General features: G+C 38.4%; 1 protein-coding gene and 1 pseudogene across 1 annotated transcript in view; both read left to right on the top strand.

The window, feature by feature from the left end:
- Window positions 1-23,757, top strand: part of SPTLC2 (serine palmitoyltransferase long chain base subunit 2) — a 109,097-nt gene that overhangs the window by 72,041 nt on the left and 13,299 nt on the right. Inside the window, exon 10 of the mRNA XM_058739838.1 lies at window positions 22,498-22,633. Coding sequence (XP_058595821.1) covers window positions 22,498-22,633 — 136 coding nt within the window. The remainder of the gene's footprint in view (window positions 1-22,497; window positions 22,634-23,757) is intronic.
- LOC131517569 (ubiquitin carboxyl-terminal hydrolase isozyme L5-like) lies at window positions 3,211-17,750 on the top strand (annotated as a pseudogene).

The following is a 23,757-nucleotide window of genomic DNA, read 5'->3' as shown; positions in this document are numbered from 1 at the left end:
CTTGTGAGGCCTTCTACCAACTGGATGAGGCCCACCCATATTAAGGGACAGCCTTTACTCAGTTATTCAAATGTTAATCTCATCCAAAACATCCTCACAAGCACAGCCAAATTATGTCTGACCAAACATCGGACACTCTGTGGCCCAGTGAAGACAACACATAAAATTAGCCATCACAGCTTTCTCTGTTGATTAGTGCTCTCTTTTTTAAAAATGTTTATTTATTGAGAGAGAGAGAGAGAGAGAGAGAGAGAGAGAGAGAGAGAGAGAGAGAGAGAGAAATGTGTATGTGTGCAAGTGCACAAGCTGGGGGCGGGGGGAGACAGAGCGAGGGGGAGAGAGAATCCCAAGCAGGCTCCACATTGTCAGCAAGGGCCCAACAGGGGCTCGGACTCACGAACCGTGAGATCAAGACCTGAGCTGAAATCAAGAGTCAGATGCTTAACCGACTCACCCACCCAGCACCCCAGCCCTCTTGTTTTTGAACACTAAAATTTGCCTGCAAAGTTTTCCAGGTTCACTAGAAGTAAATACGTGAATAAACTCTGTTCTAGGCCTGTCACTTTTGTCTCCCTCTGTAGTGGGCTTGGCAGTGAAGAACCGGCTTTGGGTTCTAAACTCTGGTTCTCTTCAAATGTAAACAGTTTTTATAATATTGTTTGTTAACTTTATATTTTAGTTTATTAGTTGATTTTTAGTTGGTTTCATTAATAATGTTCAAACTCTGGGAAGTTTGCTGTAAACTAACATCAGTAACATGATGAGTATATGCAGCTCAGGAATCAGTCTGTTAAGGATCCAAAATACAGGATTTTTAATACCAATTTAAATGTATCCATCTATTCATTCTTTATTTTGTTTATAAAACTAATAACATGCTTATTTTCAAACCCAAATATTACAGAAAGTAAACAGTCTCTATGATCTTATGTCTTGGGATAACTCATGTCAGTTGTTTGGCATATAGTCTGCAGATTTCTGATTTTACATGCCCTTCTATACAAATAGTAATTTTTATCACGGTTACTCCTTTTTAGCAATGGCGTGTAAATAAAACCACTTGATTAGAAGAGTTTGACTGGTAGTCACGGGAAGGAAGAAAATGAGAATATTTATTGTTTTTTTAACCGTTGCTGGGGACAGTTTTGTTCTAGGATTATTACACTTCGTAATTTTGGCAAGAACAAAAAACAGATGAGTTCTGCTGGGATACCTCCTCTACCGTCTGTGTTTAATAGTACTTAAGTATTACAGAAGAGAAAGAAATCACATTGTGAGAGGGCTGTCAGCTTGTGAATTCTCCATAAATGGGGGCATTAACAATGCCTAAGCAAGTGATAATATCCAAGTCGGCTTGAAGGTCAGAATCTTATCCTTATGGTAAGCAGAATTGTCTGTATTGTTTCAGCATTTCTTGTGCAGCAAGAAATTGTTTCAGCATTTGTTGTGAGAGAGCACCCCACATAAGGCTAATGTATTACAATGTTAATTCTCTCTGAAGTGTTAAAAAAAATGAAACAAAATAAGGCATGTTACTGTCAGTTGTTAATAAGAGTTGGTGAGAGGTGAGTCTAGCCAATTGCTCTCCTCACCTTAGACCAGTGAGAATTGCCCTGGCAGAACACAGATACTCTTGTGCAGGAAGCTCTTTCTCTGTCTTGACTTGAGCATGTTGGTGTCTTCTTTTGCTGTTGTTATTTTGTAATCTTTTTTTTTTTTAAGTTTTATTTTTTATTTTTTTAAAATTTACATCCAAATTAGCATATAGTGCAACAGTGATTTCAGGAGTAGATTCCTTAGTGCCCCTTACCCATTTAGCCCATCCCCCCTCCCACAACCCTCCAGTAACCCTCAGTTTGTTCTCCATATTTATGAGGCTCTTCTGTGTTGTCCCCCTCCCTGTTTTTATATTATTTTTGTTTCCCTTCCCTTATGTTCATCTGTTTTGTCTCTTAAAGTCCTCATATGAGTAAAGTCATATGATTTTTATCTTTCTCTGACAAATTTCACTTAGCATAATACCCTCCAGTTCCATCCACGTAGTTGCAAATGGCAAGATTTCATTCTTTTTGATCGCTGAGTAATATTCCATTGTATGTATTTACCACATCTTCTTTATCCATTCATCCATCGATGGACATTTGGGCTGTTTCCATACTTTGGCTATTGTGGATAGTGCTGCTATAAACATGGGGGTGCATGTGTCCCTTTGAAACAGCACACCTGTATCCCTTGGATAAATGCCTAGTAGTGCGATTGCTGGGTCATAGGGTAGTTCTATTTTTAGTTTTTTGAAGAACCTCCATACTGTTTTCCAGAGTGGCCGCACCAGCTTGCATTCCCAGTGTATTTTGTATTCTGACAAACAGTTTTGACCTGTGTGTCATGACTGACAAATGTGTGCAAGTGATAGAGCTATCATGCAAATGAGGAATGGATTATGCCAGGTGTTCAAATACACATTTCATGGCTTCTGGATGTTTCTTCAGGGAAATGGTTGAGGACTCAGCTAGTAATGATCGGCAAAAAAAAAAAAAAGAAAAAAAATAGGATTAGTTAGTTAAGGCCTTTGATACTGTAAAGCATCACAGATGTCCCTGCAGCCTGCGAGTATTGACCAGTAATGGTGAGGATAGTAAACAGTGGAGTTACCAGAAGCCTGCCATAATTACAGAAGATGCCAAGAAGCGGCTTCCTCTGTTCCTGTTGAAAGTACATCTCTGTAGGATTATGCTCAAACACATTTCCTTACAGATCCCACACCTCTCCTAAATGGGGTTATGTGTATGTCCAGATAATGCAGTCTGTGTACCTAGAATCTTTGCATTTCTAAGCTGAAAACAGTAAATTGAAATGAAAATAGGCCATGATAAGACTTCGCTTGGGAAAAGTTTCTTTGATCGATGAATGTGCTGCTTTCAGTTGAACTGGTTTGTTCTTCTGTATAGTTTAAACGATTGCGGGAGCACCTGGGTGGCTCAGTAGGTTGAGTGTCCAACTCTTGATTTCGGCTCAGGTCATGATCCAGGATCATGAGATCCATGCCCAGCGCGGAGCCTTCTTATGGGTTTCTCTTTCCCTCTCCCTCTGCGCCTTCCCGGCTTATGCACACCTGTGCATCTCTCTCTCTCTCTCTCTCTCTCTCCCTCTCCCTCCCTCTCCCTCTCCCTCTCCCTCTCCCTCTCCCTCTCTCCCTCTCCCTTTCCCCCCCTCTCAAAAATAATTAAAATTAAAAAATAAAATGATTGCAAACAGACCTTCTTCGTATAGTTAATTTTTGCATGTTCTTGGATTTTGCATGTTTCATATATTTTTGGTTTTGCAAACACATTATCTATGGCACATTTGTTCTCATAATCCACCTCTGCAACTAAATGTATCATTTCCCCTAACTATGTGTTAGTTCCCTTCTCAGTGGAACTGCCATATGTGGACTTAGGCCAGAATTAAATGTTAGCAATTAAGGAAGTCTGCTTTTAAGGTAACAAAATATATTTCAAATTCAAATGGAGACTTTTTTGGTTATCTGAGCACCCTTGCTGCTGTACCTCACCCCTCTCCCATCTGCACAGTTAATTGAGAATATGTTGTTAAATTTATTTTAGTAGCAGATAAGAACTGTATCTTGTTACATTTTTATATTTTTTAGTCTTTTTAAAGCATATTATTCCTTTTATTGATATCATCCAGATGTTTATTTAAAACATCCAGAGGGAGCTGCTTACTATCTCCTCTATTTGGTTTTGGCTGTTTAAAAATTTTGTGTCATGTTATGTAATGTTATGTTATTTTTTTAGTTTAAGCCACAGTAAGACCTCATTCACTCAGCAGTCAGTTTTTGACTACTGTGTGCCAGCTATGGAAAATGACATAGTATCTTCAAAAACTTCTTAATGCAAAAAATTCAGTTTTTTGAATTCTCAAAATAAGCAACATTTTCCTAGTATTTCTTAATACCTCCTAACCCCTTGTGTGTTTTATTTTATTAATTTTTATTCTCTCGTTTTTGGTGTCTTATTAGGTTTTAGAGTTAGAAGAGTCAGTTGGCTTTTTCTCTTTTTGCTCAAGATATTTAATATCTCCTTATTAAGACAAAGTATATATAGTCATCTATTCTGGCTTTTTTCTGATTGGAAGAAAGGAGAATAATGCCTCAACACATTGTTATAGGTAAAATAATAAATTCTTATATAATTAATGAATTTTTAAGTACCAAATGTGAGGCATTTTATTAAGCACTTTACATGTATTATTTCACTTCATCCTTCAAACAGCCTTACAAAGTAGGTGAAATCATCATTATCAATTCCATTTTGCAGATGAGGAAACAAGCTCAGAGAGATTAAGTGACCTAGCCAAAACCTTACAGCTGGTAGATGATGGAGCCAGAATACAAACCCAGATAGCCTGACTTCAGAAGGGTATGTGCCACCAAAGAACCAAACTAAAGCTCATGAGTAAAATTTAGGAAGACAGTAGAATTACTAGTTCCTTTCTTTCTCAGACCTGCTTTTACTGCTTTGATGTATTACTTAAAGATGGTTGTCTGATGGTTTCAGGTTTTAAAATGTCTTCAGTGGGGGCACCTGGGTGGGTCAGTCAGTGAAGCATCTGACTCTTGATCTCCTCTGGGTCTTGATCTCAGGGTAATGAGGTCAAGTACCTTGTTGGGGGACTTTTAAGCCTGCTTAAAAATAAAATAGAATAGAATAAAATAAAATAAAAAAACATCCTTAGTGCAAGCATGTCTGCATGCCTCTTCTGGATTAGGTGGAAGAATCAGTTTAGCCCAGGTAGGGACCAGGTCCCATCCCTGTTAAGGTGAGGAGCAGTTTTCAGAAAATAAGGGTGTCTGCTTGCCATCTTGAATACTCCCAACTGCAAAGGTAATTTGCCTCATCTGGATGGTAATTGATGGATAATGTGATGGCAGAGATTGTCTAAATTGGTGAGTAAGGGAACATTGGCTAAAACTAGCTTTGGAAAGTTGATAATATAGTATGATGGTATGATAGTTGAGGCGTATTTATAAGTTGTAAACCTTTATATGTTATGTGTTTATATGTTAGTAATGTCAGCTGTGTCCTATGTTATGTGTTAAGAGTATACTAAAGAATTAAAAAGTGGGGAACTAGAAACAGTGAGGGAAAGCAAGTGGGTACTTTATTTCATCTTTAAAAGCTAAGGCTAAGCTAAAGCCAGATCATGTCATGTTGTGGAAGATGTAAATGGCATAATTGTAAGGGAAAAATACACAGGTGGCAGAGAATAATAAAGTGGACATGTATTCTGTTTACTATGTACTGAGCACTGCTCAAAATTTTTAAATAAATTCTCAGAATATGTAGTAGACATGATTTTCCTTCTTTTAGAAAATGAGACAGCCGAGAGGTTAAGTTGCTTACCCAAGGTCACAGAATTAACTAACTGGAAGAGCCAGAATTTGAACCTGGTGTCCAGTGTGAGGATGCTTTTTGTGTATGAGCTATTTCATATTTCATTATTATTTGTATTTGTGTGTGTGTGTGTGTGTGTGTGTGTGTGTAATTGAATTAGGTAATTCTGTGGAACTCAAATTAGTTTGAACACACAAAAAAGGTTTCCATTTTCTCAGAATATTTCAACTTGAATGTTTGTATATTCTTGGTGGGGAGGTGCTGGGGGAGAAAACCTTATTTGCCCTCAGAGTTTGCAGTTTGTTTTGAGGACAGGAGGCCACACATCAAAGGTGTAAGAACAGAAACAGGAACTTATAAAAAGAGCAAATTAATGACATACAAAGTAGAGGCATGTCTTAAAGGGTACCAGGAATTTTTCCACAACCTAATTTTTTACTTCTATCCTTTGTCTTTCATAATGCTATTGGTTCCTTTGAGGTTTTTCAAAAACTTAGAACTATATAAACATGGGTAGAAAATAACAAAAACAAAATGAAAATGAGAAAACAAATTGCTTATATTTAACTGATTTGTATGATTTTCACCTACTGGAAAAAAATTGTCCAGGAATTTTTGTTAGTAGAGCTGTGTATTTACCACCAAGCTAACAATGGAGAAAGATGTGTGGGCTTTGTTCAGAAGTTATCCCCCTAAGTCTCTTGTTTATGTAGAAAAAAGCGACTTTGGGATAAATTATTCCTCAACAAACAAACGAACAAAAAGTATTGCTTACACCTGACATATAGGCTGGAAGATTGGGGTGAAGTGGGAATGATTGACTGTGATACATGCCAGTTTCTTTTGGGGAGCAGTGAAAATGTTCTATAATTAATTACTGTGATGGTTACACAGTTCTGTAGTTACACTAGAAAACTTGGAATTGAACACTTTAAATGGGAATGTGAATTATATCTCATTTAAAAAAATGACCTCAGGGTGCCTGGGTGGCTCAGTTGGTTAAGCAACTGATTTTAGCTCAAGTCATGATCACGAGCAGTTCATGAGTTTGAGCCCCGCATCAGGCTGTGTGCTGACAGTTCAGAGCCTGGAGCCTGCTTCAGATTCTGTGTCTCCCTCTCTCTATGCCTCTTCCCCACTTGCACTCTGCCTCTGTTTCTTGAAAAGGAAAAAACGTTAAAAAAACAAACAAACAAACAAAACCACTTGACCTCTAGTGAGTGAACATAGTGGTAAAATATACATAACATAAAAGGTAACATTTTAACTAATTTTAGGTGTACAACCCACTGGCATTAAATACATTATAGAATGTTATGTAACAATTACCACTGTCCATTTCCAGAATCCTCTCATCATTCCAAACAGTAATTAACTTTTAATATGCCAATCCGAGTTTGGAAGCAGTAGTCTTGACCTACTTAATTTTAAACCTTTAGACTTTAAAAATACTTGCTACCCCCAGATTGAGTTTTGTTTCTCTAAAATTTTTAGCCTTTTCCCTTTGTTTCCCCCTCAAACATGCTTTTTCTTTCGTGTTCCTTCAGATAACGGCAAGTTGTCCAAATAAGAAACCCCTATTATATTTTCTTTGCTTCTTTATTCCATGTATTTAATCACCAGAGCCTTTAGATTGTGCCTCAATATCTTTGAATCTGTCCACTACTCTGTTGCCACTGTTATTTACTTAGACTTCTGTCTACTTTCACTTGGATTTAATAGTCCTAGAAGGATCAGTCGAGCAAAAATAATTTCCAAGAATTAAGATAAATAAACATGCTTATAATAAGGAATAGGAGACATCCACGCAGAGAGTTCAAGTGAAACGTGATAAGTCTGATGCCTTTCCTGAGTACTCTAGTCCACATTGGTTCTCCTTCCTATCCAAGATTCATTCATTCATCAAATATTTATTTTGTATCTTCTGTGTGCTTTAACAGTTTGTAACACTCTGTCCACCTTCAAAATACATGTCCTATCCACTTTTCATACCCATTGCTGTCACCCTAGTACAAGCCATCATCGCCCACGCCCCCTGTCTGCTTCTCTCTTTACCTGTTTAAATGCAGCACTTAGGTAACCCTGTTGAAACAGGAGATCTTATCAATCTTCTGTTTGAGAACCCTTGTGGGGCTTCTCCCACCTCTCAAAGTCAAAATCAGAGTCTTTCTTACAGTGAAGACCTGTGAGTCCCCTGTGGATTGGCCCTCTGTAGATCGCCTGTATCACACGCTCCCTTTACTGGCTCAGTTCCAACCTTGCTGGTTCACTCCACCCTAGGAAATGCCACATGTGCTTTTGCTTCTGGGCCTTGGTGCTTTATGGAGATAGTGCTTGCTCATCCCGGTCATTTCTCAGACATCACTTGAGTGAGACATTTACCTTTTTTGTTGTCCATTTCCCACACTGGATGAACTTTGCTGCTTTTATTCCATGCAGTGTATCCAGGGCCTAGATGTCTGACAGACACACTAGACAGGTACTCAGGGTGCATTTATTTAACGTCTGCTTGCCTAGCACATAGTACATTCTTCCTTTTCTGTGTAGCCTTCCTGGTGAGATTTTTGTCTTTGGTGTAGTGACTATGATGCTACTTTGTATCTCCTCTATTTCTAGCAAATATATGCTGAAATAAATGACATCTTTATTATTTATTTTTATGTGCTAGATTTATTTTTCTTCACAGTTTTGTGTCTTAAAAGTAGATGAGGCTTCAAAAATGTTAGTAGCCCCCCAAATCAACTTCTTTAATGTTTGCTTTTAAGTTTCTGTAAGAAATTCTGAAGCAGGCTGTCGGCGGAAGTAGGTGGGGTGACCTGGGTTGATGAACTCCGCAGCAGGGTTGCTGAGATCAACGAGCTCAGTGGCCAGTGGCAGCTGGTACCGGGTGGGATGAGGGGTGGGCAGAGCCTAGGTGGCAGCAGGGGTAGTGTGTGGCCTAGGCCATGACAGCCAATGCTGGGGAATGGTGCTTCATGGAAAACGACCCTGGTCTCTTCACTGAGCTCATTAAAGGATTTGGTTGCTGAGGAGCCCAAGTAGAAGAAATACGGAGTTTAGAGCCTAAGAATTTTGAAAAATTAAAGCCAGTTCATGGGCTAATTTTTTTTGTTTTTCAAGTGGCAGCCAGGAAAAGAATCAGCACCCTCTGTATCTTTAGTTCAGGACTCCAGACTTGACATGATATTTTTTGCCAAGCAGAAAATTAATAATGTTTGTGCTAGTCAAGCCACAGTAAGTGTGTTATTGAATTGTACCCATCAAGGTGTCCATTTAGAAGAGACATTATCAGAGTTTAAAGAACGTTCACAAAGCTTTGATACAGCTATGAAAGATTTGCATTGAGCAATCCAGGTGTGATTCGACAAGTCCACAATAGCTTGTCCAGACAGCAGATGTTTGCATTTGATGCAAAGACATCAGCAAAAGAAGAAGATGCTTTTCACTCTGTCAGTTATGTTCCTGTGGACAGAAGATTGTATGAATTAGATGGATTAAGAGAAGGACCGACTGGTTTAGATGCATGAGATCAAGATGACAGCACAATGAAGCAGTCACAGAAAAACGGATACAAAAGCACAGTGAAATTTGATTTAAGTTGATGGCCATTGTGTCTGACAGAAAAATGAGACATGAACAGATAGCAGTTACAAGACAACTTGCTGAGGAACTCTTGGATGCAGATCAGGATAATAATATGTTAAGTGCTGTTCAGTCAGAGTTTGCCAAAACTCAGACGATTATTGAAGAAATAGCACAGAAACTAAAAAGATAAGAGGGTATCATAAAAATATCAGAGGGTAACATAATTATCTGCCTTTCATTATGGAATTTTTAAAGATTTTAGCAGAACACTAGCAGTTAATGCCACTAGTAGAAAAGGCAAAAGAAAAACAATGCAAAGAAAGCACTGGAAACAATGAAGAAGACGCTTTGGGATGTGTACGCATTTCTGCTTCTGCACTTATTTTCATGGAAACCATTAAGTATAAAGAGCTTTGAACAACATCCTAGTTGACTCACCTTGATAGCACGTGTATAGTTTGGCAATAGTACCGATCTGTCTTTAACGCATGATTCTTTCTCTGCTTGCAGCATACAGTATGCATGTAGTGCACAGTAAATAAAGGTCATTTGGGGCGCCTGTGGCTCAGTCAGTTAAGCGGCCGACTTCGGCTCAGGTCACGATCTCGCAGTTCGTGAGTCCAAGCCCCGTGTCGGGCTCTGTGCTGACAGCTCAGAGCCTGGAGCCTGCTTATGATTCTGTGTCTCACTCTCTCTCTGCCCCTCCCCTGCTCATGCTCTGTCTCTGTCTCAAAAAATAAATAAAACATTAAAAATTTTTTTAAAAAATAATAAAGGTCATTTAAGAGTGCTTGCCCACATTCCATTATTCGACATCGGATCTGAGAACTTCTGTTGGTTCTCTGGATGTATACTACCCTAATGAACCTAGAAATCACACAAATGATCATCTCTTCCTGTAGTTGTTATTTATAATTAATCTCTCAATCTTTTAGCTCACTTGCATGCTTAAAATTTATAAATGTCAGATCTTGATTAAACTGGATCTCTTGTTTCTCATCATTAATGAAAAAAAATCAGTATTTGTCTTTGATATCTAAACATTTTGAGGATTTTGACACTGAATGCAGATTATTTGAAAAAGACAAAAATATGATTTCTAGTGATTTTTTTCATTGCTGCCGATAGAAAAAGTAATAAACATCCCAATTGTATTTTAGCAGACTTAAAAAAAAAAAACAAAAAAACAGAAATCCTGAAGCATATTCACAACTACTGTATATGCACCGTTTCTTTCATTTGGTGACCTTAATATAAATTGGTCATTTTTCTCAAATCTGAGCACTTTTTAAAAAGTTTTTTTAATGTTTATTTGAGAGATAGAATGACCAGGGGAGGAGCAGAAGAGAGGGAGACACAATCCAAAGCAGGCTCCAGGCTCTGAGCTGTCAGCACAGAGCCCAACGTGGGGCTCAAACTCACGAACCGTGAGATCATGACCTAAGCCAAAGTCGGGCGCTTAATCGACTGAGCCACCCAGGTGCCCTGTGAGCACTTTTGTTTTAATTGACTATATTGAATTTGATTAAGTGGTTCATCATTTACATGGAGTAAATAATTTGTATGAAACAAACTTACACATTCTATTGAGACTTCTGTAAATGTACAAAAAAAAAATTTTTTTTTTTTAAATAAGTAGCAGTTTTAATGGGGATTCAACATTCAGCTGTTTTCCTTTAGGCTCTTGAAAACCCCAGAGACTTAAGAATGTTTTTCATTACTTTTGATTATCAAATCTAAATGTTCACTTGCCAACCCACTTCCTCTTTCTTGGAAGAAGTAAAAGTTATTTTTAGACCTCTGATTTCCTGATTAAGTGGAGTCAGGGATCCCAGCAATTCTCCCTATTAAAGGATATGCTTGCACATGTAAGGAATGTTCTGTTTACCTAGGGTTTATTTAGTTCAGGAATATCTTAAACCCTGGGACAAGTCCAGCCTTCCCTAAACTGTCTGTCTACATCTACACCCTCTGCTCAGCTCTACCTTTTAAAATGGAAATCAAACTCTACTCCTTTCCAAAAGAACCCATCCTTCTATTGTAATTTAGCAAAAGCATTAGTCCTAAGAAATTAATATTTTGCCATTGCCATATTTGATGGTCAGAATTTCAGATTTGAGTCTTCCTTAGAAAGCACAATCTCAAGAGAACCCATTTTTGTACATCGGTAATATATTGTGCTTACTGAGAGATTGGCGTCATTTTAACTTTTCCTTTGCTAATCTGATTAGTTCTGTGCCCATTGCAGGCTGATAATCCCAGTGATAATGCCCTGCAGCTCTCCTAAAAGGCCTTCATCCAGTAGGGCAGTTGGAACCAGATTTGTTAACAATACTTGTGCCAACCTTTCATCAGCTACTCCCCCTTGCGAACTATGTAGACAAAACACCTAATACTAAAGCATCTAGGGAAAAATGACTTTGAGAATGAAAGCAGATTCACAGGTGGAAAATAAATATTTTTATGGCCAGTATTGTCTGATTTGTGCATTTGTTCATATCATTTAAAAGAGAAAGGAGGAAAAAGAGGAAGGGCCAGCCCCTTTATGCTTTCATTTCCTGCCTCGGAGCAAGGGTTTTAACTCCAAAGTGCGCTTTTCATAACACTTTCCCTGTCTTACAAATTCCTGGAACACCTAGCAAATTTCATTATTTTTCCAGGTTTGTCTTAACTAACAAAGGCTGACAGGAGACCGCCTGAGACCACCCTGCATATATTGTCATTTTTACAAAGTCCCAGTTTGCCATCTCACTAGCAACGTATGAGAGGTTTCATATTTTTGTCAGCATTTGCTAGAGCCTCTCCAAGATATTTTAATGCATTTAAAGACACATTTTCGTTAGGGGAAATCAGAGAGGGAAGTGGAAAAAAGAAGAGACATTTATTGTTACGCAAATTAGGACCTGTATCATGTTGTATTTAATATGTTTATTCGTTTCTCCCTTTGCCTTACCTTCTCAACCCAACTCAATATTTTGAGAATATTTACTACATTCCATCCAAAGGAAAAAAAATGTACAGAAACAAACAGGAAGAAGACCTAAACAAATAGAAAGATTCCTGTGCTCATGGATTGGAGGACTTGGTATTGTTAAGACAACAGTACTTCCCAAGTTGATCTACAGATTCAACAATATCCCCATCAGAATCCCAGTTGCCTTTTTTGTAGAAGTTGGCAAGTGGATCCTTATATTCATTTGGAAATGCAAGAGACGAGATCCAGAATAGTCCAACTTGAAAAAGAACAAAGAGGAGTCACATGTCCCGAAGCTGTGGTATCAAGATAGTGTCAAACTGGCATATGTATAGATAGACAGACCATGAAATACAAACGAGAGTCCAGAAGTAAACTTTTAATTTAGGATTAGTTGGTATTCAATAAGACAATCCAATGGAAAAGAATAGTCTCTCTTAACAAATGATTCTGAGACAATTAGATATCCGCATACAAAAGAATGAAGTTGGTCCCCTACCTCCCACCATGTACAAAAATAACTCAAAATGGATCAAAAGCCTAAGTGTAAGAGCCAAATTTACCAAACTCTTAGAAGAAAATGTAGATGTAAGTCTTCATGACTGTGGGATTAGGCAGTGCTTTCTTAGTTATGACACCAAAAGAATAAGCAACCAAAAAACATATATTGCACTTCATCAGAATTACAAGCTTTTGTTCTTTGAAAGACACCCCATCCAGAAAGTGAAAATACAACCCTCAGAATGGGAGGAAGTTTTGCAAATCATGTCTGATAAGACTCTAGTATCCAGAATATAGAAAGAACTTTTACAACTCAAACTAAACAGCCCAATTAAAAATGTGCAAAGGATACAAATAGGCATTTCTCCAAAAAAGATAAATGGCCAATAAACACAGAAAAAAAAGGTATTTAAACCTGTTAGACGTTAGGGATTTGCAAATGAAAATCACAGGATACCACTGTACTCTCACTGGTATGGCTTAAATAAAACAGTAATGTTGGTGAGGATCTAAGCAATTGGAATGGCATGTTCCCATATTACTGGTGGGAATGTAAAATGTCCCAGCCACTTTAGAAAACAGTTCCAGTTCCTCAAAAAGCAGACACCAAAGAGTTACCACTTTACCCAGAAATTTTCTTCCTAGGTATATTCCCAATCAAATTGAAAACATACGCAGCATTATTCACAGTAGCCAAAAAGTAGAAACAACCAGTGTGCATCAACTGATGAGTAGATAAACAAAATGTAGTATATCCATTAAAAAAGAATGGATTAAAAAATAATTCTTAAAAAAGAATGAAGGACTGATACATGTTATAACATGGATGAACCTTGAAAACATTAAATGAAAGAAGTAAGATACAAAAGGCCACATAAAATATGATTCCATTTATATGAAATGTCCAGAATAGGCAAACCATAGAGACAGGAAGTAGATCAATGGTTGCTCAGGGCAGTGGGGAGAGGGAAATGGGGGATGACTGTTAACGGGTAAGGAGTTTCTTTGGGGAGAGATGAATTACATACTAGTGATGGCTGCACAACTTTGAATATGCTAAAAACCATTGAGTTGTACATTTTTAGAAAGGTGAATGTTACAGGATGTGAATTATATCTTAATAAAAGGAGGAGAATTGAAAAAGAGTAATGGGGGAGTACAATTTATTATATAAACTGTAATAATTTGTAATAGTCAAAGTAATGGAATAGAAATAAAATTCCAGAAAGGTAAGAAAAGGGTCTGCTGAAAAGAAGCCCTACCTAATCATAAAGTATTGTGTTTTAATGTACTGCTAATCATTTAGCTCATATTTTACATTGGGTTTTCCCATGTGTGGTTTTACACTTTAAATATACCAGATTGCTCCACATTTATATCTTCCTCTACATAATTGGTAATATCGTAATTGAATCTAGGGGAGGTAAAAACATACCCAAGATCATATAGCTAATGTGTCTCCAACTCAAGTTTAAGGGTAAAGAGAAGAGAAACCCATGGTTCCTATGAAGAAAGAACGTTAGGGCCAGTAGTGGCTCTCAACTAACCAGGAGCAGTGCTGCCTTCCTAAGACATATTTGGAAAAATCTAGGGGCATTTTTGGTTGTCACAGATTAGGCTATGGGGTGGTGGTATTGGCATTTATTGCCAAGGGGCCAGTGATTCTTCAGGACACTGGACAGCCTTAACAACCAAGAACTGTGTCCCATATGCCAATCGCAGTCTTACTGAGAAACACTGGCAGTGGTTGACTGAAATTTTGCAGGATGCCCCCTGTTGGAAGATAGAGCAGTGACTGAAATCTTAGAATGGAAATTTGGAAGTGTTACTAGACAAGAGAACTCGTTCCAATCTTAGATTTGGTTCCTTGCCGCTCAAAAGTCAATAGTGGAGAGACAGGTGATGTTGGGAAAGGAAAGGTTGCTTTATTCAGGAAGCGGGCAACATGGGAAGATGGTGGACTAATATCTCAAAGACCATCTGCCCCATCCAGGGGAAGCCAGAAAGTTTTAAAAGGGAATGCACAGGAAAAGGGAGGGGGATATATGCAAGAGAAGCAGGTTCCCAGGCAGCCACTCCTCTGTTGACATGAGTGTGAACAGAATTGCTGGCAGCAGCAATAACTGCTTTCAAATGTAGTCAGACCTTATCTTCTGCGAAAGTTTGGTCCTTCACTCCTCAAGGGCCAGTGGTCTGCAAATCTCAGAGAAAGTCAGTCAGGTCTGCTACAGATCAAGGGACTTGGGTCAGAATAAGCCTGAAACAATGTAACCCTTAATATTGGTTGAAGTGCTATTATACGAAGGATGGGGGATGAAAGGAAATCTCTCAGCACCAACTCTTTCCCTAGGAACAGATGGATCAGGGCCCAAGAATCGAGGAGATTTGTGGCCTCCAGGGCTGGGATGGTGGAGGCAGGGTTAGTGTAAGATTCTTGAGAGGCAGGTAAGTCTCCAAGGGAGGCTCCAGCAGGCACCATCAGTGACTTTAATCAAACAGTTACTCAGTTCTTTTTTTACATTCCTGTTAACTACCATTCCCTTTTATGTCCTACTTAATACAGAAGCTAAACAGGATCTGTGAGTGGTGGTTGAGGGTACAGTCTTTGAAACTAGAAGAACCAAGGAGTTCAAATCCTGGTTCCTCCTCTTGGAGTTACTTAGCCTCTCCTGGCATTGGTTTACTTTCCTCAGCTGCAAAATAACTCTTAAATTTGCCAGTTTCTAAAAGGGAAAGGAGGGCAACCCTACTAAGTCTCTTCTTCTCTCAGAAATTATTGATGTGGTGTAGGAAAGACACTGTGGTTTAAGTATCGTAGCCAAGGTTTACTTGTCTCTTTTGAAAGTGTCATCGTGATTGCATCTGAGATTTTCTACCGTGCAAATAATTTACAGTTCGTGGAACTGCTGTAATAGCAATAGTTAAGGCAGACCTGACTCCCTCTTCAGCTAAGCCCAAAATACTTCCAGCCAAGCAAGAGATTGAGCTGTTGTCCTAACATTACATTTAGATGTAGCACCACTCCTATAAGAGAATGCCAAGTTCATTTACATTAATATAAATCAACATGTTCTTCCATTCACTTATGGGAGACTATACAGTAGTATCTTATTAGAAGATAAGGCTGGCTGGTAATGGACTTGGTAATATTTAGAGATATAGCAACTGAAATGAAATACAGTTTGGAAATTGCTGTTACTAGCCAAAGGAAAGGGAAGAAGCATTTAGTGAGCCTGGCATCCTGCTTGCTATACTACATACTTTCTGTGCCTTGAAGGGAATCAGTACTAAGAGCTTCCATAATCACTATGGGAATAGCCTTTGAAAACATAGTTTGCATGTGATCTCATTTACTTGATACAATATAATACTTGTTTAAGAGATCTTTAAGATATAACCCCATTTTAGATTTGAGTGGAGACACATGTTTAACATAGGCAAAGTAAGTACACAATGTGTGAGTTTATTCTACTTTTCTAAAATGCTTTTCAAGAGAAAAACCACTAGAGTGAGACATAGTTGCTTTTCACTTGGCAGTATAACCTAACCAAAGTAAAATACTAGAAAAAGTAACTTTCCAAATAGCAAAAATAAGCCATTTGGATAGATAATTAAACTAAAAGATTGATAGTTAAATTCAATTCTTAGACCTGTAGTATTAAAGAGATTCTATGTGAACTGTCCACAATGTACCATTTTTTTATAGTTTAAATTAGAACAAGGTGATGGGTAGTATTTTTCCGTATTTTATCCTGCCTTAATAACCCTTACCTTGTAGTTAAAGCTGAAAACCAATTGAACCCACTCTTGGGGCTGTTTTGTTTGGGGGACCCTCAATTAAGAAAACCCTTACCTACTTTGAGATTATGACCTTGAAGAAAAAGGGGGGAGGGAGAAGAAGTTCTTCAATTTCAAATTCTTCCAGCCCATTATAATTAATTGGAAAGTGTAAGTCTGAAGAGTAGCAGTAATTTTATTTTATTTTTCCCAGGAAAGCAGATTATATCAGCATATCCAGGAAATCTAAGAAGATTAGGAACTGTGTAATGGAGTATGATGTGAGTTAGGGGATCAGATCTGGCTGAACATCATTTATATTTGTGTCCTTTATTTTGAAAGATTTCACTTAACACCAGAGATGGTATTTTTGAAGTTGCAGACTCAAACACATTTTGTTGATTATGTTATAAGTTATATAAAAGCCCCTCAGCTAAATTGACAATTATATTGCTATTTAAGCAGGTGAGTACATGCTATAATTTTTGAAGAATAAGTTCTGAGTAGTTAGCACTAATGCCATTTCAGACAAAATGCTCCCTTTTTTATCCCCTTACTCTATACATAGGTCTTGCCCTGTTGTTTTTGTAACCAGTCCTGAGACTTCAGAAAATTTGTAGCTCATAGAACACTAGCTGTTCTGATTGATACCTGTCTGGGAGGGCTTAACGAAATTTTATTTGAGTAATAATCCAGTAGTTCCTTCAAACATTAAGTTCACATGGCTGGCAATCCTGAGGAATCTGGATTAAGACTTGATAAAAATATTCCTTCTGGAGAACATCTGGAATGCATTTGGTACAACCTCACAATCTATTTGGCAGGGTTAATAATTATAGCTCCAAATCTAATCCTATCTTTAGTGGTGACTTGAGGTTATTAATACATAGTGGTTATCAATAGGTAGATAGTTGTGATGCCCCACCTTTTGAGGTTTTGTTTCCTTAAAAGAACTAAATCTAATGATGCCATCACAATCTATTGATCCTTCATTACTTCCTAAGCATAAAATTCATTGCAAAGAAGTTGAGGACTAAAAATGATGTATTAAAGTTATCTCTTACATTTTCTGAGAAATGAAATTATGTGCTCCTGTTTCCTTTTCTTTTTTTCATGCCAAGCTGTAGATTTTATTAAGGAAGTTCTAAAAATGGTTTCATTTAACCATATTGAAGAACTCCAAACTCACGGCCACACAGCAAGGCTTAGTTATAAAGTTAAAGAGAATCAGTATTAAGGTGTTTTTTTTTTAATTGCTTTGAGGCTTTTTATCATCCTTAAAAGTAAAGATTTATGTTTGCAAAGTAGAGAAGAATGCTGGCCTCTTCTATTACCATCTGTGTTCTTAAAAAGATAAAGACATTTTAAGAGTTAGATTTTTTAAGACAAGACTAAACCTTCTTTTTACACTTTACATGTTTTAAATCCCTAACAGTTGGTCAGACTCTTGGTCTTGGGGTCATGAGTTTGAGCCCCACATTGGGTGTAGAGTTTACTTAAATAAAAAGAAAAAGAAATGGTCTAAATCCCTCTTAGACCATTCTTCCAGCCTGTTATAACTTGCGGCAACTCTGTAGTAAGAAAACTTCTTAGAACTGAGCTAGCAGATTGGACTTAAGTAGCAGTTACACTTCTTGCATTAATGTTAACTAGTATTTTAGGTGATATTTAATTCAAAATAGGTAACTGTGTTGTCTTTAAAATTCAGTGTCACGTCAAAAAAAGGAATAACCACTTAACTACTTCCCAGTATATGTAAATGCCAGAGCTTACTGAATTGTGTGCTATTATTTGTTTATTTTTCCTATTATTATCTTTGATATTATTAGGTTGTACCACAAGAAATTGCCATTTTTAGGTCACAAATAGTCAAATATTAGCAGTTCATGGTTCAGGCTGCGACTTTTGTAGCATAAATAGACCACTGAACTTGTATGATTTGCTACCATTTGTGATTGAGTTGACTTCTTCCTTTAGCACTGGTCTTGACACTTTCTCTCGGTCTTTATTCCCCGTACTCACCAGCAGTGACTGCGGTCTGCTGTTCAGGGTGAGTTCATTGGAAGAACTATTTTTCACTTGTCTTGTACTTGCCCTGTGTCTCCCTAGGCTCCTGCACCCATTCACCCCTACCCTATTCATTTGCCAGTAAGTGCTGTTTTAAAAATAGGACACAGATACTCTTACCCAGTAAAGGGCTGTGCTCTTTAAAGTTTGAAAAATACATAATTTCTTAATGTGGTGTAGAAGAAAAAGCACTGACAGACCTAGAGAACGTTGATCTGCCTCCTACTGAAAGAAAGGCCTTAGAAAAAGTAATTTAACACCTGCGGGCAGTTTCTTTTTGTCTATAGTACATTCTTTTACTATACCCATCTAAAAGCAGTTGGGATCAAATGAAATGGAGCTGTTAATTTCTTCTTTTTTTAAAATTTATTTTTAAATTGTATTTCAATTCTAGTGTGACTATGATACCTAGATATATATTTAGGAGAGAATTCTTTTTAATCTCAACTTTTAATAGCTGCCAAAATGAAGGTTGGTGATCTCTGATGTCCATTAGCACGTGAGTATACAAACAAAAAAATAGTGGTGTATCTTTACAAAGGAACACTAGTCAGCAATAATGGGGCTATATAAGTTGGGAATCCTAAATGCCTACTCCCACTGTCTTCAGGTTGTGTGATGTGAGTGTCATTTTAGATGTATGTTCTCCTGGGACTCTTCTTGTCTGGGGGCAGATGGTGATGAATCATGCACCTGAGATTTTCACTTCCTTCCGTTAGAGAAAACTTGCTTAGAAAGATATAATAATTGAAAAAGTTAAGGTCTTCATCTCCTAAGATTTCTTCTTTTCCTTGATAATTTTTCTTTAAAAAAAGTTTTTTTTAATTAATGTTTTTTATTTATTTTTGAGAGAGAGAGAGAGAGAGACAGAGTGTGAGCAGGGGGGAATGGCAGAGAGAGAGGGAGACACAAAATCTGAAGCAGGCTCCAGGCTCCGAGCTGACAGCACAGAGCCCGATGCAGGGCTCGAACTCACGAACCGTGAGATCATGACCTGAGCTGCAGTCGATGCTTAATCGACTGAGCCACCCAGGCGCCCCCTTTCCCTTGATAATTTTTCTTGGTATTCTTGGAATGAGAAAAAAAAATTTTTTTTAGGATGAAGTCTTGCCATTTGCAATGAAAAAAAATTTTTTCAGCTATTTGGTTTGTGATGAGAAAAAGGTAGCAAATTGCAAAATAATAAGGTGAATGCAGAAAAAAATAATGTATAGTAATATGCAGGTGTATCACTCAATTTTTTAAAAACCATCTTTAGTGAGATATCATTTGTATACAGTAAAATTCACCAGCTTTAAGTGTATAATTCCATGAGCGTTGACCAATGAATGTAGTCAGGCAATCACACCACAGTCGAGGAATAGGATGTTTTTGTCACTCCCGAGGAGTTCCCTCATACCCCTTTGCAGCCAGTCCTCTCTCCACTCCCTGGCAATCACTAACCTGTGTTCTGTCTCTATAATTATGTCTTCTTAGAATTTCCTATATATGCACTCAGTGTATAGTCTTTTGTGTCTGGCTTATTTCATGTAGCATAATGCTTTTTGAGATTCATCAGCATATTTCCTTTCTCCCTTTTATCGTGTTTTCCCCCCACTTTTCCGAATGTATGGAGCATATTTACAATAGCATTTTGTGCATCCTTGTCTGCTGGTACTCTTATTTATGGTCTATTGCTATTGATTGACTTACCTCCTGGTTGGTGGGTCATATTTTCCCATTTCTTTGAATGGCTGGAATTTTTTATTGTATGCCAGATGTTGTAAATTTTACATTACCAGGGGCTGCACTTTGTTGTATTCCTTTAGGTAGTGTTGGACTTTGTTCTTGGAATTAGTTGGATCCTTTTGAGACTTGCTGTTAAGGTTTGTAAGGGTGGATCCACAGCAACTTTGAGTCTAGGGCTAATTTAGCTCCACGACTCGTGTGACTCTCCGGGCTTTCCATTTTGGAAGGTGACAATACACACTGTTGCCAATTCTGTATGAGCTCTGGGAACTGTTGAGTCTGCTGCTTTCTGCTGGCTTTTTCCCCAGCCCCTGGTGGTTTCTTCTCAAGCACAAGCAGATGACACTCAGCCAGAGGCTCAAGGGGACCCTTCTGTAGACCCCCACACTTCTCTATTTGTACACTTCTCCCTCCTTTCCTGTACGCTGCCCGGCAAATTCTAGCCACCTTAGCATCCCCAACTCTGATCGCTGGTGTCCCAACTGAGGAGACTAGGTTCCTGTCCCTGGGCAGCAGCCTGGGACCTGCCTCTAGGCAGTCAGGGGGCAATCCAGAGGCTTCTGTATTGTTTTCCTTCTCCCCAGCAGCATAGTCCTGCACTGCCTGTGGCCTGGTGTTTGAAAACCATTGTATATACATTTTGTTTTATGTGATTTGTCCAGTTTTCTGTTGTTAACGGCAGAAAGGTAAAACTGGTCCCGGGTATTTTACCATGGCCAGAAGTAGAAGTCTCTTTTTCTAAATGTAGAGTTAAGCATGTATTGATATTTCTAGGGAAAAAACTTGGGCACAGGGCTCAGAGATTCTCAATATACTTAAATGTAACATACTTTAATGTCTGCTTTATTGTAGGACATATGTCATAACTTAAGCGATGTTCTTCAATGTTCACATTAAGCGAGTCTAAGTTTGAATGTTATTCTCTGGTTAACTTGAAATTATTTACACAGAGTATTAATTTTGGGTTATTTGTAGCAGACTTATCTAGGGTGGCTTTGCATCAGTGGATGGATATGTTAGCATTCTAAGCACGTTTGTTAACCATCTGTGTTTCTGATCAACTGATTAATTTATCTTTGGAGGCATATGACACTTGTACTTTAAAAAATACGAATTTTGGGGCGCCTGGGTGGCTCAGTCGGTTGAGCGTCCGACTTCGGCTCAGGTCATGATCTCACAGTCTGTGAGTTCGAGCCCCGCGTCGGACTCTGTGCTGACAGCTCAGAGCCTGGAGCCTGATTCCGAGTCTGTGTCTCCCTCTCTCTCTGCCCCTCCCCCGCTCATGCTCTGTCTCTGTCAAAAATAAAAATAAACATTAAAAAAAAAAATAAAAGGGGCGCCTGGGTGGCTCAGTCGGTTGAGCGTCCGACTTCAGCTCAGGTCACGATCTCACGGTCCGTGAGTTCGAGCCCCGCGTCGGGCTCTGGGCTAATGGCCCGGAGCCTGGAGCCTGCTTCCGATTCTGTGTCTCCCTCTCTCTCTGCTCCTCCCCCGTTCATGCTCTGTCTCTCTCTGTCTCAAAAATAAATAAATGTTAAAAAAAAAAAATTAAAGCTTAAAAAAAATTTTAAAAAATATGAATTTGTTGGCTCCCTAATATATGTGAGAAGATGACTGCAACCCTTTCTTATTTGTGAGTATTTGTGGTTGGGAAGACCCTTAAGCAGTGCTGAGCCCTTTGCGTGCTGATCTTTTGAATTTAGGCTTGCTCTCCATGATGTCTGTTCGTGGACGTCTGTTCATAGATTTATGTACCATAATGTCAAAACCCAGTTCAAATATTTAGTCAGTCAGTGGTTTGAGAAATGTTTGTTATAATCCATTCCTATGTAAGGAAGATGAACAGACTGGGATTAAAAATATGATTTTACATTATTACGGATATGCTATTGTTGTCTGATAGTAGTTTCAGGGAAATGGTAACATAAAACCAAACTCTTAGGAGGAAAGTTTGGGGCTCTAAATGGCTCCGTCTGTGGTCTCGTGTGTAAAATTATCTGCAGCATAGTTCATTGGAATGAATATTGAAGTCGAGGGACCTAGATTCTCGTCTTGGCTGTGCCACCTGTTAACGTGTAACTGCAGGCCAGTCACCACCTTTGTGGGAGTCACCCAACCTGCAAAGTGAAGATAATAGTTAATATTGTATCTACTGTTAAGGGATAGAAGAATGTTAAATGAGATATATTGAAAATGTTTAATGATGCTAATGTGCCGTGAAAATATTAATTGTTAAACTTCATTTTGTACATTATTACAAAATCTGCTATCAACACCTACTGTGACAGAATACAAAGCAAGATTTGTTTGTATTTATATTTCATACAGTTTGTTATGTGAAAATATTTTATGTTAGGAGGGAGGAACCAAACATAGGACTGATTGATAGAATGGAGACAGAGGAGATTGCTCTCTTTTTCCCCACTCCTTTTTCTTAGTGTTATTGTTTTCCTCCTCTTGATTTTCCAGGCAAAGAATGTATACAGCAGTTAGCCGAAAACACCAGGTATTTCAGAAGACGTCTGAAAGAGATGGGCTTCATCATCTATGGAAATGAAGATTCTCCAGTGGTGCCTTTGATGCTCTACATGCCAGCCAAAATTGGGTATGTTTTTTGCAGATTACAGATGGGTCTCTAATTAGACTTAAGGTTTCTGTGCTGTTAGACTCAGGCTTATGTATTTTGTCAGGGAAAATTGTCTTGGCTTCATTATATTAACCTACCTTCATTTGCTAGAAATTCCGTAAATAGTGGATTCCAATTTATGAAATAATGTTAACTTGTTAGTCTTTCATTAAACAAATATTGAGTTCAGTGCCCTCTTCTAGGAGATTGGCATAGATCAGTGAACAAAACACAAAAATAAAATCCCTGTCCTTGTGGAGCTTAATGTTCTAATGGGGCAGAAGTCAGACAAACGTAATAAATAAGTTATGTAATTTGTTAGAAGATTTACATGTTATGGGGAAAAGTAGAGCAGGGCATGGGGGATGGGGAGAGTACCCTGTGGGTGGGCAGATGACAGTATTAACTTGGAATGGTCAGGGTGAGCCAGTGGAAAGGGAAGGTGACATGTGAGCTTGAAGGAGCTGAGTTATCCACTTAGAGAAAGAAGTTCTCTGCAAATGCCATAGCACAAGAACACGCTTAGCCGATAGAGGGGTAGCAAGAAGGTGAGTGGAGCTGAAATGCAGTGCCCGGAGGGGAGTCGTGGGCCTTGAGGTCAGGGTGTGTTGTTGCAGATTATACCAGTTTCTTTGATTTGTGCAACTCGTGTATAACGGAAAGCCTTGCTCTGGAACCGCTTCCAGTGTGTTCGACAAGTCCAGGTATATAACAAAACCAGAAGACATTTGAAAAGTAATTTAAAAAAAAAAAAAAAAGGAAGGAAGAAAGAAAAGTAGTATGAAGTGAGCAAATATAGTTACTTGCAAAGTAGGCAAAACTGCATCAGAGATTAGAAAGGAGTTATCTGGGGCGCCTGGGTGGCTCAGTCGGTTAAACGTCCGACTTCAGCTCAGGTCACGATCTCGCAGTCCGTGAGTTTGAGCCCCACGTGGGGCTCTGGGCTGATGGCTCAGAGCCCGGAGCCTGCTTCCGATTCTGTGTCTTCCTCTCTGTCTGCCCCTCCCTCATTCATGCTCTGTCTCTGTCTCAAAAATAAATAAATGTTAAAAAAAATTTTTTTTAGAAAGGAATTATCTACTTAGTATAGACTCAGGTTAAAA

This window comes from Neofelis nebulosa, chromosome 7, assembly GCF_028018385.1.
Source record: "Neofelis nebulosa isolate mNeoNeb1 chromosome 7, mNeoNeb1.pri, whole genome shotgun sequence".
Classification (NCBI taxonomy): domain Eukaryota; kingdom Metazoa; phylum Chordata; class Mammalia; order Carnivora; family Felidae; genus Neofelis; species Neofelis nebulosa.
Note: the sequence above shows the minus strand (reverse complement) of the source record. Positions and strands in the feature narration are given on the sequence as shown.